At 45.5% G+C, this 13700-nt stretch overlaps 1 protein-coding gene across 4 annotated transcripts in view; it reads right to left on the minus strand.

Annotated features, from left to right (window-relative positions):
* Window positions 1-2227: 2227 nt before the first annotated feature.
* LOC122425076 (zinc finger protein 621-like) overlaps window positions 2228-13700 on the minus strand; it is a 42008-nt gene continuing 30535 nt past the window's right edge. The window contains exons 1-5 of one of the 4 annotated variants that reach the window (XM_043443402.1): window positions 13519-13672; window positions 12727-12810; window positions 5351-5477; window positions 4702-4806; window positions 2228-3346 (exon numbers count right to left, since the gene is read on the minus strand). In XM_043443402.1, the coding sequence (XP_043299337.1) occupies window positions 2406-3346; window positions 4702-4806; window positions 5351-5477; window positions 12727-12750 (1197 nt within the window). In that variant the 5' untranslated portion in view covers window positions 12751-12810; window positions 13519-13672 and the 3' untranslated portion in view covers window positions 2228-2405. The other 3 variants (XM_043443401.1, XM_043443404.1, XM_043443403.1) reach the window with 3 other exon arrangements.

Here is a 13700-nt window from a genome sequence, read left to right on the forward strand (position 1 = left end):
GTAGGAGACCCCAGTTCAATTCCTGGGTCGGGAAGATCCCCTGCAGAAGGGAAAGGCTACCTACTCCAATATTCTTGGGCTCCCTGGTTGCTCAGATGGTAAAGAACCCGCCTGCAATGCAGGAGACTTAGGTTTGATCGCTGAGTTGGGAAGATCCCCTGGAGGAAGACATGGCAACCCATTCCAGTATTCTTGCTTGGAGAACCCCCATGGACAGAGGAGCCTGGCAGGCTACAGTCCGTGAGGTCACAAAGAGTCAGACACGACTGAGAGACGAAGCACAGCACAACAGTGCTAGTAAGGCATATGTTGGAGATACTGTGGGTTGGTTCCTGAGCACCATGATAAAGCAAATACAGCAAGAAAGCAAGTCACATGAATTCTTTGGTTTCCCAGTGCATATAAAAGTTATTTACACTACAATCTGTGAAGTGTGTAATAGTATTATGTCAAAAAAAAAAAAAAAAAGAGGAACAGCTTTAATTAAAAATTACTTTATTGCTAATATATTAGCCATTTTCCAATAATGCAGTATTGTCACAAACCTTCAATTTGTAAAAAACACAGTATATGCAAAACAGATATAATGAAGCGCAATAAAATAAGGTGTGCCTGTAATGCATAACTCAAGTTCTTTTCCCAGGAATTACTTCACATAGTCCTTTGCATAGTTATAAAAGACCTCATCTAAAGTCAAAAGCAAGAGCAGTCCATAGTTCTACTTCACTAACCTGTCACAACCTCTTGAGGGTCCCTTGACCTGCAAGGAGATCAAACCAGCCAATCTAAAGGATATCAACCCTGAGTATTCATTGGAGGGACTGATGCTGAAGCTGAAGCTCCAATAATTTAGCTACCTGATATAAAGTTGACTCACTGGAAAAGACCCTGATGCTAGGAAAGACTGAAGGCAAAAGGAGAAGGCAGAGGACTAGATGGTTAACTAGCTTCACCGATCAATGGATAAGAATTTGAGCTAACTCCAAGAGACAGTGGAGGACAGAGGAGCCTGGTGGACTGCAGGTTTGATCCCAGGTCTGGGAAGACTTCACATAATATGGGGCAACTAAGGCTATGTGCCAAAACTACTGAGCCCACACACCTTAGAGCCCATGCTCCACAACAAGAGAAGCCACTGCAATGAGAAGCCCACATACCACATGTAGAGAAAGCCCATGTGCAGCAATGAAGACCCAGTGCCAACAAAAATTAATAAATAAATAATTATTTTAAAAACATGACACAGGCATATTCAGATTTCCCCCAAATCATCTGCTCCTATTTCTTTAGTAATTTGCCAAACTCATAATTTATGCTATCTGGAGAAAAGGAAATGCAGAAACCAACGCTTGCAAACAGCAAACCAGAACCACCACCAAGAAAAATGTACACAATGGGTGGAGCAAAGACGAATGCTTTGGTGTATGTGTGCTTAGGAAACCAAAGTTAAAAGGAAACAACTACGTATCAAGAGCAAAACTAAAGATTAAAAAAAAAAACCTTTCACGACATGACTGCTATCAATCATATAAATAATTGCTATCACTGTGTACACGTATTTTCTTTCTTTTTTTTTGGATGTGCTGGGTCTTCTTTACTGCACAGGCTGATCTCTGCCTGCAGCAATTAGAGGCTATTCTCTAGTTGCAGTATAGGCTTCTCACGGCACTGGCTTCTCTTGCTGCAGAGCATGGGCTCTCGGGCAATCGGGCTCCAGCAGCTGAGGCAGGTGGGCTCAGTAGCTGCAACACAGGGGCCTAGTTTCTCCAGAGCATGTGGGATCTCCCAGACCAGGGATTGAGCCCGTTTCTCTTGCATTGGGGGTGAATTCTTTACCCCTGAGCCACCAGGGAAGCCCAATACATGTTTTTTAACTGGTTATTTCACATGATTTTTTTGCAGATGTACGAGATCCTCAATGATCTGTGTCAAAGATAACCCAATTTCAACTGCATGAAAACACCATGAACCTTCAACCACTGAACCACCTGCATTAATTTCTAGAGGCCCTGGTTGGAAACTCAGGTCAACTCTAAACTCTGACAGATCTCACATGCCTCCTGTTTCTCCCAGGCAGCTTCTCTCACATCACAGGGACCTGACACGGGGATATCTTCTCTCAAATGTCCGTAATTCACCGCAGCGTCCTACCAGCCCTTCACCCATGGGCAGCCCCATGATGCAGATATGGTCATCACTGTTCAAGTCTGAAAGGGACCTATATGAAAGTCAAGTGTTTCCATTTTCTACCCAGAAGAGAATATATTGTATATAACACAGTCTTTAAATATATCTCGATTACAATGGGGTTTATGCTCAAATAGCTGGAACACAGGTACAGTATAATCAAGCTGAAGGTAGGTTAGAGATCTGCTGCAACCGCAAGAGAAGTGCCAAGACAGAGGTCACGGGGGGTGAGGAGCAGGGGTCAGAATAACTGGGGAAGGCTTCACAGCAGGAGGAAGACCCTGGAAGACACGAACTACTTGGACAGAGGACGAAAGCACCCCAGCGGCGGGCAGCAGCATGAACACGGGCACGGAGGCAGGAGTGAGGATGGCGTGTGGCAAGGCCACGACCACAGCAGGAGCAGAGCCCGGGCCCTGGAGACGCCCGGGAGCTGAGGGTGCAGAGGGGCCCTGGGGACACAGCAGGGGCGGCGGCCCGAGCGGCCTGATGGGCTTCTCCACACGGTGCCTTTTCTGATGCTGAAGAAAGCTGGGGTACCACTTGAAGGCTTTCTCTCCGGTGTGAACTCTCTGATGCTGAATGGAGGTGATCTTCTGGGTGAACACCTTCCCACACTTCTTACACTTATAGAGCTTCTCCCCAGTGTGGATCCTCTGGTGCTGGGTCAAGGCAGTGCTGGAACTCAGACCTTTGCCACACTCCTTACATGTGTAGGGCTTCTCCCCCGTGTGGATCCACTGATGCTGGGTCAAGGCGGCTTTAGAACTCAGACCTTTGCCACACTCCTTACATTCATAGGGTCCTTTGCCAATGTGATTTTTCTCATGTATGATACAGTTCTGGCTGGACTTGAAAGCTTTGCCACACTCCTTGCACTTGAAGGGCTTTTCCACATCATGGGTCCTCTGATGCCGAAGGAACTTTGAGTTGTATCGGAAGATCTTCCCACATTCTTTACATTTGTAGAACTTCATGCCGCCTCGGAGTATCAGATTGGGATTCAGACTGAAAGTCTGCCACACTGCCTTGCTTTCAAAATCCAAGTGCTGAGACACGTTCGTGAGAAGCCCTCCCACGGGCCTGCCGTGGGCCTCTGTGCCCTCAGAGGCTTGCTGCTCTACCGCCGGCTCTTCTGTCTTGATGCCCCTCTCACCACCTAACCAAAGAAACCACAAGTTTCCTCATTACTGAACTGGAAGGGAAACGGGTTCCAGCAGTCCTGGTTTTCTCTTCTAGGATGCGATATTTCAAAAACATACCATGAGATGGTTATGAGCTTCCAAAGGAGGATAAGAAAGAAATAGAAAAACAACAGCATAAACTGGACAAGTGATGACACTGCAGTCCAGGAAGTGCCTCTTATAAGGAAGGGCTGGGGAATGAACCAGGGAATGTGAGGTGGGCAAATGAGAACTTGAAAGAGTGGGAAGGAAAGGAAGCAAGAGGGGAAAAAAAGAGTGGGCGAGGTAAGACAGACCAGCACAAAATGCAAACAGGCTTCAAAAGAGAGAGAGGGAGACCCCCAAGGAGGGAAGAGACATCGGTGAGATGAAGCGGAGCAGCTGAGAAGCCCAGAAACACAAACAGAGAAATGATGGATCCCAATGCCCCACCTGGAAGCCAGGAAACCACCCCCAATTTTGAATTCTAAATAACAACGCAACAATTCTACTTTTAAATATTTCATATAATATTCTGGGATAAAACATTATTTATTTCAGAAAGTCAGTGGGAATACAAGTTGATTGGAGAACTGTAGGCCACCATGGTTTTACTGCTAAAGAAACCACTTCTTACAATATTACAATATGTGTGAGAAGTGAGGCCTGGAAAGTTTCTTCCTAAAGCAAAGAAAAGTGAAGTCGCTCAGTCGCGTCCAACTCTTTATGACCCCATGGACTGTAGCCTGCCAGGCTCCTCCATCCATGGGACTTTCCAGGCAAGAATACTGGAGCGGGTTGCCATTTCCTTCTCCAGGGGATCTTCCCAACCAAGGGATTAAACCTAGGTTTCCCACATTGCAGGCAGATTCTTTACCATCTGAGCCACCTGGGAATGAGCAAAGAAAACCCAAATAATTAAAACCTCCCAGGATTAACTCATCAGCAAAGATTCCAGGAAATTTTAGGGTTAGTGGGTGTGTGTGTTCAGTGTGGAAATGGGACAGTATTCTTGCCCTTTCCTCTATGGCCCCATTGAAAACAAATTCATTGTAAACCACAACATTATGGAACTTTAAAATACTAAAAATGATATAAACACTAAAAAGGCAAATAAAATCATAGCTATGGTACAAATCAGTCTGATGCACAGAATCACACTTTCCTTTAAGTATGGCTGAAACCCTACCACCCCGCCATGAAAACCATCCTTACAGGTTAGGAACAGGAACTCAATACAGGTCAGCAAGTGACTGAGTCAGCTACAGGGAGCTTTGCTCTCCACTGCAGAAGAAACATTTCCAGTAAACCAGGAAGGCGAAACCAGAAGGTGCAAAGTCCCCTTACTTACCTGGACAGGTGCCTCTCAAATCCTCTGCTTCCCAGGGATTGGGGTCCCATGGAGCTTCCCCTCTCTCCAGCTGGGAGATCAGATCGGGTCTGGGGAATGGAGATACTACTCCAGCAAGAAAGAGAGACAGACAAGTTGAAGGGAGACATCCAGAGCTGTTACTGAGATCCCTCTGCCCACCCCAAGGCAGGCAATTTGAGCTGGGGTGTGGAGAAGGGGGCTTCCTGGGGGACCAATGAGCCACACAGGGGTTCTGAGGAAAGGGTCCAAACTACACTCCGTGGAAAGATCAGGGAGACAGTGATTCTCCCCAGGGAGAAAGTGCAAGCTCGCCCTGACTCAGAAGAAAGGACATCCCCTCAGGATGAATGTACTGAGATCCTGGGAGGCTCCTGCACACAGGAGAGGGCCCACATCCACGACACTGCAAGGACGGAGGAACTGAGGCCTCCTGGGGGCACCCCAAGAGTCCTTTCCTTCAGGGTCCAAAACCACGCTCTTCCCTGGGAAGGAATAAAGTCCAACTTCAAAGCCAGAGGGAACCTGGCATTTCCCCACCCAGCATCTCCATAGCACCCTAAGGACTACTAGAACCTCCAAGACAATTGAGGAGTACGTCAACTATCAGAGGGCCACTGAGAGACCTTACCCAGGGAAGCCACGTTTGCATAATTCTCCAGCATCACCTCCCTGTACAGGGCCCTCTGCGCAGAGTCCAGGCTGGCCCATTGGTTCTGGGTGAAGTACACAGCCACGTCCTCAAAGGTCACTGGCTCCTGAAACAACAGGTTCCTGCTCAAGCTCTGACTGAGGGCCAGAGGGGGCCAGTGTGAGCTTCTGGGAAGAGGTGGACCTGCCAAGGTCTGTGACTGAGCCCCATGGAAGGCCTGTTCCATGGACAAGAGCACTGGCTCCCACCTTCAAATGTGGAACGCCAAGGCTGTCCCACCTGCTCAGCCCTGCGGCTCCAAACTGACATCCCAACCTCACAGCCTGGCATCCGGGGCTCTCCAGGCTGTGACTGTATCAACCGCTTATGTCCCTGTCTCCATGGAGCTGTCTCTCTAGAACCCACTGCCCTGAGGTACCCATAACCTGTCACCTTATTCTCTGTACCCCAACTACTCTCCCCGTCTCCTCTCAGCCAAAGCACATGTACACCACCGCACGTATTCCCTGATCCAGTTTCTCCTTGGCCTTCCCCACCAGCTTCCACTACACACAGAGAAGCCACTCCTTAGAAATAGCCCCAGTACAGCTACACGTTAAAAAAAAAAAAATGAAATAAGAACATTCTCTAACATGATGTATAACAACAAAATCAAAATAGATTAAAGATCTAAAGGAAAACATAGGCAGAACACTTTTTGACATAAATCACAGTAATATCTTTTTCAGTTCGTCTCCCAGAGTAATGAAAAGAAAAACAAAAATAAACAAATGGAATCTAATCACACTCAAAAGCCTTTGCACAGCAAAAACCCAAAGTGAGAGAAAATATCTGTAAACAATATTACTGACAAGGGATTAATCTTCCAAATTTACAAACAGCTTATGCACTCAATTAAAAAAAATTTAATCAAAAATGGGCAGAAGATCCAAACAGACATTTCTCCAAAAAAGACATACACAAGGCCAAGAGGCATGTGAAAAGATGCTCAGCATCTTTAGAGAGACTATTAGAGAAATGCAAGTCAAAACTGCAATGAGGAATCACACTGTTCAGAACAGCCATCACCTAAGTATCTACAAACAATAAATGCTGGAGAGGGTATGGAGAAAAGTGAACCTCCCTACACTGTTGATGGGAATGTACACTGGTACAGCCTCTGTGCAGAAGAGTACAGAGGTTCCTTACAACACAAAAACAGAGCTACCAAATGACTTAGCAATCCCACTGCTGGGCATATATCCAGAGAAAACCGTAATTCAAAAAGATACATGTACCCAGTGTTCACTGCAGCACTGTTTACAACAGTCAGGACACGGAAGCAACCTAGATGTCCATCAATGGAGGAGTGGTACATATATACAGCGGAATATTGTTGCTGATGTTTAGTAATTCAGCAGTGTCTGACTCTCCTGCGACCCCAAGGGCTGTAGTCCACCAGGCTCCTCTGTACATGGGGTTTACCAGGCAAGAATACTGGAGTGGTTGCCATTTTCTCCTCCAGGCAGTTCTCCTGCGTCTCCTCCACTGGCAAGCGGATTCTTTACCACTGAGCCACCTGGGAAGCCAGCAATGGAATATACTTGGCCATAAAAAAAGAATAAGATAATGCCATCTGCAGGAACACGGATGGACCTAGAGATGGTCATATTGAGTTAAGTCAGTCAGACGGAGAGAGAGAATCATATGATATAGCCTATATGCAGAATCTTTAAAAAGAAAAACAAGATACGAAAGAACTAAACAGAAACAGACTCACAGACTTAGAGAAGGAATTTGTGGTTACCAGAGGGGAAGGTCAGTGGGGAGGGAAAGAGTGGGAGTTCCGGACTGACATGTATACATTACTATGTTTAAAAGAGATAACTGACAAAGGCCCACTGCACGGCACAGGGAACTCTGTATATTCTGTATATCTGTATATTCTGCAATAACCAATGTAGGGAAAGAATTTGAAAAAGAATAGATACTTGAATACGTATAACTGAACTGCTGTGCTGTGTGCCTGAAACTAACACATTGCTAATCAACTATATTACAATAGGAAACAAACATTTCTTAAAAAACACTCCCAATATTTCACAAATTTCTTTTCATTCCTTCTTACCGTATTAGAAAGCCAGCTCTCTTGAAGGAAACCTGCAGCCTGCCTATTCTGGCCTCTTCTCTGAACCGCACATCTTCAGAGAGGGCTGGCTGTGTGCTGTCCCTAGGCATGGGCACATCCCCTGCCCCGTGTCTTGCGCTTCATCCCACTCGTGAAAGTTCACTCCTCCCTGTCTTCCCGGGCCACCTCCATCATCCCAAGAGTGACGAGAACTCACATTCATAGACTAGACCCTAGGCACCAGGCTCTTGGGTGGGTACTTCTAAATCTTGTCTGTCATTTACTCTTTACAACACAATATGAAGTCAGAGTTATTTACCCCCATTTTTCAAAGAATGAAATTAAAGTTCAGAAAAATTCACTACTTTGCCCCAAATCACACAGCCAGGAAGTGACAGAGCTGGGACTTCAACCCAAACTTGTCAAACAGCAAACCTGGGCTCCTCCCACATAGCGAGCTGCCTCCGACACGGGGTTCATGAACTTCTCCAAACACAGAGCCAACCCCTGAACCTCCTCATAACCTGGTGTTGCCCCTGTCTGCAGAAGATCTTTTCACACCCACAACTTCCAAAATCAACAGTCAATCTATCTTTATCATGCTCCCTCCAGGCCACACGGGGCCCCTCCCCCAATCTAGACTGAGGGATCAGCTATTTCAGAACAGCACACATCATTCTAGAAGCCAGAGCCTCTGCATCTTCTGAGACACAAGAACAGTCTCTAACGGCGTCCACTGGCTACCCTCTTTGCTTCTATGGACAGGCTGCCCCATGCAGACCACAGAGACTGGACTCCCAACCTAGAAGGGGTTTCCAGACTTCTGCACTTTCTCGCCTTGATGACCCCACAGATGATTCCACCTCCTGGGAGTCTCACTCCCCTATGCAGTCAGCATTCTTTTCAGCCGATGAAAATGAAAACACCTACCCACTGGGGCTCAGCTAAGCCCCTGATTCTGTGAGTGTCCCAATCTCTCCCGGCAGCCCCCAGAGCAGCCTGTGCTCTGGAGACAGCACAGGGGACAGGGAGAGGGAACACTCTCACAACGGCTGCTGGGGGAAGCAGGGAAGAAACACATCCCCAGGATAAATGCTGGTAACTGCCCCTAGCTACTCTCCTCGCTCTAAACTCAGGTCCTTATGAGGGGGTCCTTTTCAAACCAGAACTAGGGAATTCAAAAGCAGAGAGTGAAAGAGAAAGAACATAAAAGAACAAATTTAGAAACTTCTCAAAGGAGAGCTGACCCTTAAACTGGGCAATGACAAAGTCCACAGGGCCCCTGAAATACTTGAGCCCAAAATCCAAACATCTGATAGAACCACGATGTCCTGTGAGTAATCACCGATTCAGCAACAAGGCATTAAGGGCTTCTGAGGACAGCAGCCACAGCCTGGTAGGAAAACCGAACTTCACTCTGCTTCCCGGAAGTCAAGTTTCACTCCCTCACGTCTCCAGAGCTGCTCTCACAGTCTTCCCCACCCAGTGCCATCTTCTTTGACATGCTGTTCTTCCCACCTGCTTTCAAATATTCCCAGGTATCACAAGTCCAAAAAAATGCCCATTATTAAAGGGGAACTTGGGCTTCCCTGGTGGTCTAATTTATAAGAATCTTCCTTGCAATGCAGCGGACACTGGTTCAATCCCTGGTCTGGGAAGATTCCACATGCCGTGGAGCAACTAAGCCATTGTGCCACAACTACTGAAGCCTGCGTGCCTAGAGACCATGCTCCACGACAAGAGAAGCCACTGCAACACAGAAGCCCTCAAACCGCAAATACAGAGTAATCACCGCTCACAACTAGAGAAAGCACCACAACAGCAGAGACCGAGTGCACAAAAAAATAACTAAAACATGTTTTTTTAAATAAAGGGGAACTTACTATTTTAAGACAGTTAGGTTGTTGATATAATTTTCCTCTTCCTGTGCATGGTCCCTGTGTACCTCACTTTATTTTTCTCCACTGTATTTTTTCATCATCTGACAAATTACACTTTTATCGGGTATCTCCCTCTCACCAGAATGTAAGCCATGAGGCAAGGATTCTGCTTTCTTCATTATTGCTTTCCTAGTGCACAGTAGGTTTTCTTAGTAGCTTTCCCTAGTGCCTGGCAATAGGTAAAAGCTAGTAGTAGCTTTTCCTAGTCTCTGGCAGATCCAAGATGATTAATATGAACCTGGGGAAAAATTAATTTGAAAAATGGTTCGATCACAAATAGAATTTTTACGCTTATGAAGAAGGTCAGAGAAGAACAGCAAATACCACTTTCACAGTGAAATGCCAGGGCACATCCATTAAAGCTGATGGCTGATAATTTACCATGCGCTGAGGTTCTACTTTTGGTAAAAGGCTGGACAAGCAGCATAAATACAGGCAATGAAGTAACATAAATATCTTTACTTGCAGATGAAATGGCTATCTGCCTAAAAAATATCCAAGACCCAAGAAAATAAATGAAAAACATTTAAAACTGACAAGATAATTCATTAAGTTAGCTAGATACAGGATACATGAACCAAAATGATTAGCTTTTTTAAATATCAGTATGAACGATTAAAAGACAAAATGGGAGAAAATAAGATGCCATTCATATGAAAAGAGCTAAGAGTAGACCCAACAAAAACCTGCAAAACCAAGATGAAGAAAACAAAATGATTATTAAAATAAATAAAGCAGGAACTGAATAAATTAGAATATACAGTGTTTCTAAATGGGAAGAATCAAACCTGTAAAGAAGTCAATTATCCCCAATTTTGCCTATGATTCCGATAAAATCAACTTCTCCACCAAAAAAAATCAATGGGATGAATGCAGAGGCTGGGGCTCATTTAAAGTCATCTGAGAAAAGTAAGTGTGACAGACTACCTGAGAAGGTTTTGAAGGAAATACATTTTTCAAAGAAAAGATGGGAGGGAATTGAACCCTACCTGAAAAGGACAATACTTAAAGCAAATAAGAATATAGGCCATAGATAGTGAGAAAACATTTAAGGAGACACACATAATAAAGGGTTATTATCCCAAGTACACAAAGAACTCTAAAAACTCAACAGAAAAATGAAGAACCTGATTAAAAAATGGGCAAAAGACCCAAACAGAAATCTCACCAAAGAAGTTATACAGATGGCAAACAGGTATACGAAAAGATACTCTACAGCATATGTGTTCAGGGAAATGCAAATTAAAACAATGAGATACCACAACAGAACTAGCAGAATGACCAAAATCCCAAACACTGACACCACCAAACACTGGTGAGGATGTGGAGCAACACGAACTCTCATTCACTGGTGGTGAAAATACAAACTGGTGCAGTCACTTTGGAAGACAGTTTAACAGCTTCTTACAAAACAAGAATAAACACATTCTAACCATATGATCCAGCAATCATACTCCTTGGTATCTCCCCAATGAGCTAAAAATGTATGTCCACACAAAAACAAGCACAAGGATGTTTACAGTAGTTTTATTCATAATTGCCAAACCTTGGAAGCAATGAAACAGTCCTTCAGTAGGTGAGTAAACTGTGGTACAGTCAATGGGATATTATACAGCGCTTTAAAAAGCTATCAAGCCATGAAAAGTCACACAAGAACCTGAAATGAATACTACTAAGTGAATGAAACCAACATAAAAAGGTAGGATACCAACTACACAATTTTCTGGAAAAAGCAAAAAGATCGACAGTTGCCAGGAAAGGAGGGCAGGACACAGGATTTTTAGAGCCTGTGAAAAGCCTCTGTATGATACAACGAGAGTAAATACACGTCATTATACATGTGTAACCCATAGAATGTACAACACCGAGAGTGAACCCTAGTGCAAGCTATGGACTCTGGGTGACTATGATGTGTCAATGGAGGTTCATCAATTTGAACTAATGTACCACTCTGACAATGGGCTATGCATGTATGGGGCCAGAAAGCATATGGGAACTCTGTGCTATTTGTTTAATTATGCTATGAACCTAAAACTTCTCTAAAAAAAAAAAAAGAAGTCTACTAAGAAAAGAAAAGGGAGGGAGCTGAGAGAGCAATACTTAATCTCTTACCCAGATGTCATATCCTACAAAATGACTCATGTTCTTTTGCAACCAACTCACCACCATGGGCCAAAATCTTTTTAATATATAAATCCATCCCTGTCACATGCCCTGCTTAAAATCCTTTAGCATCTTCCTACTGAACTCAGAAGTGAAACCTGAGTCTTCATAGTGACCTCCGAGACACTAGTTGTGCCTAGTTTGTCCCACCTCACAATGAATTACTTCCTCTAACCTCTCTCTACCCTAGAATACACCCAGCTTTCTCTCCTACCTCAGGGCTGATGCATTTCCTACAGTCTGGAAAGCTCAGCTTTGGCTCTCTCTCCAGTAGTTCTCCATCCTATTTCTACCTCATCCTTGAGGTCTCAAGCTCACGTGACCACCTCCATGAGGGATTCCCTGATGATCACCTTCAAAAGGAGCTTCTTTGAAGCTTCTCAAATTTGAGAGGGTGCATGAGAATCACCCACACAACTTGCTATAACAGATTCCTGACCTGACCTACCCTCCTCCCCAGTATAATTACTGATCTAGGGTGGCACCTAGCAAATTGCAGTTTTAATAAGCACCCAAGTGATCCTGATGCTGCCCATCTGTGGACCTCACTGTTAGGAAGCACTGTACTTGAGCAAAAGGTACTTACGATATCAACTTACTTGTTTTTGGTAAAAGTACCCTCCATGAGAAAGGAGAACTTGTCTGCATTATTCAGCCCTATGTGCCTAGCATCTGAAAGCACATATGGAAGGAACAGTGCAGGTCTCTCTGGGATACCCCTACTATTTGAGGAACAATCTCTTCAATTAAGAATTTGTCTCAAGCTGTTTCTCACCTAGCAACCTTATCTTTTTTGCTAATCCCATATTTCTAATTTATCCCCCACCCTCAACGTGTTTCCCTCTAGATAAGGTTGTTTTCTATATCTGTGCACACAACTTTTATTTGTACAACATGATCTGGATTTTCACATTCTGAGGGAATTTCTTGACCTGGGTCCCCCCTTTTCTACTTAAATCGATATGTCCAAACTCTTCAGGTTACACACAAGACTCTAACCTCCCCCACCACGTATTTACAACCTTAGCCTCGGGGGATGGACTCAAGAGGGAAACCACAGCCTGGACAAGTGAGGCCTTTTTGGTCCCTTCCTAATGACCTGATAGCTACTGTGACTCTTAAGACTGAAATGAAGGGAGGCTCACCTGAGGCCAAGTGGTTTGGAGCATGGCTGATGTCCCCTGGCTCTGTGCACTCTTCCCGGTTTGGAAAAGCAAGAACCTTAAAAGCTAAGAGAAGAACAGCCATGAGCGCAATGGTCCCTTTTCTACATCATCACCCACAAACGCCCAGTCTTCCATCTCATTGCCAGCATTGGCATGAGTCTCTACCAGCCCTCCACTGGCTGATCGCCGCCACCTTCTCATGAATTGCTCTAGCTGGTATTCGGGACAATCCACCACCTGTCTCCTCTGCCCAAGAGCGCTACTGGGCCCATTCACACCAAGTGGACCGAGACACACACGACGAATTCGGCCCCTACAGTGCTGGGTCTGAACAAACTTAAAAACCTAAAAAAGTGCTTATGGGGACCACGTCACTGACTCCCAAAAGTGCCTATAGAGAGGAGACAAGGCTGGCTGGATTTGGACTGAGTGAAATATTCATGGTCATATTAGCTATCAGGGCACGGGAGACCCCAAGAGGCTCTCCACCCAAGCAAGCAGGAGACCCCAAACATCAGAAACTTCAGTACCGGCCACAGGGGACTGTTGGGCCAACTTCTTTTAGACAAAAAAAGGATCCCGCCTCGGTGGGCAAGGAACTGGACCAGGGCTCTGGGCCCGCAGCCACCTCTGCGGCTTCTGTGAGGCCCAGACGCCGGGGCATCCGGTCAGAGGGAGGCGAGTTCAGGGGCAGCGTGCTGACGAGGCGCTAAGGAAAACGAGGAAGCCGGCGCCTAACGGGACTGACAAGAAGAGCTCGCCAGAATTTACCCTCTTTCCCTCATAACCCCTAAAGGGGTTCTCTCAAAGACCATGCGGAAGCGGGCGCAGGTGTCCACCATCCCTCTAGGCTGCCCATCTCGATGGTTCCGGCGGCGCGACCTCACGTAACCCGAAGGGGCTGGGCTTCGGACAGGCGCTTGCCCGTGACGTCATTGGTGGGCGCGGTAACA

Source organism: Cervus canadensis, chromosome 22 (assembly GCF_019320065.1).
Source record: "Cervus canadensis isolate Bull #8, Minnesota chromosome 22, ASM1932006v1, whole genome shotgun sequence".
Taxonomy (NCBI): Eukaryota; Metazoa; Chordata; class Mammalia; order Artiodactyla; family Cervidae; genus Cervus; species Cervus canadensis.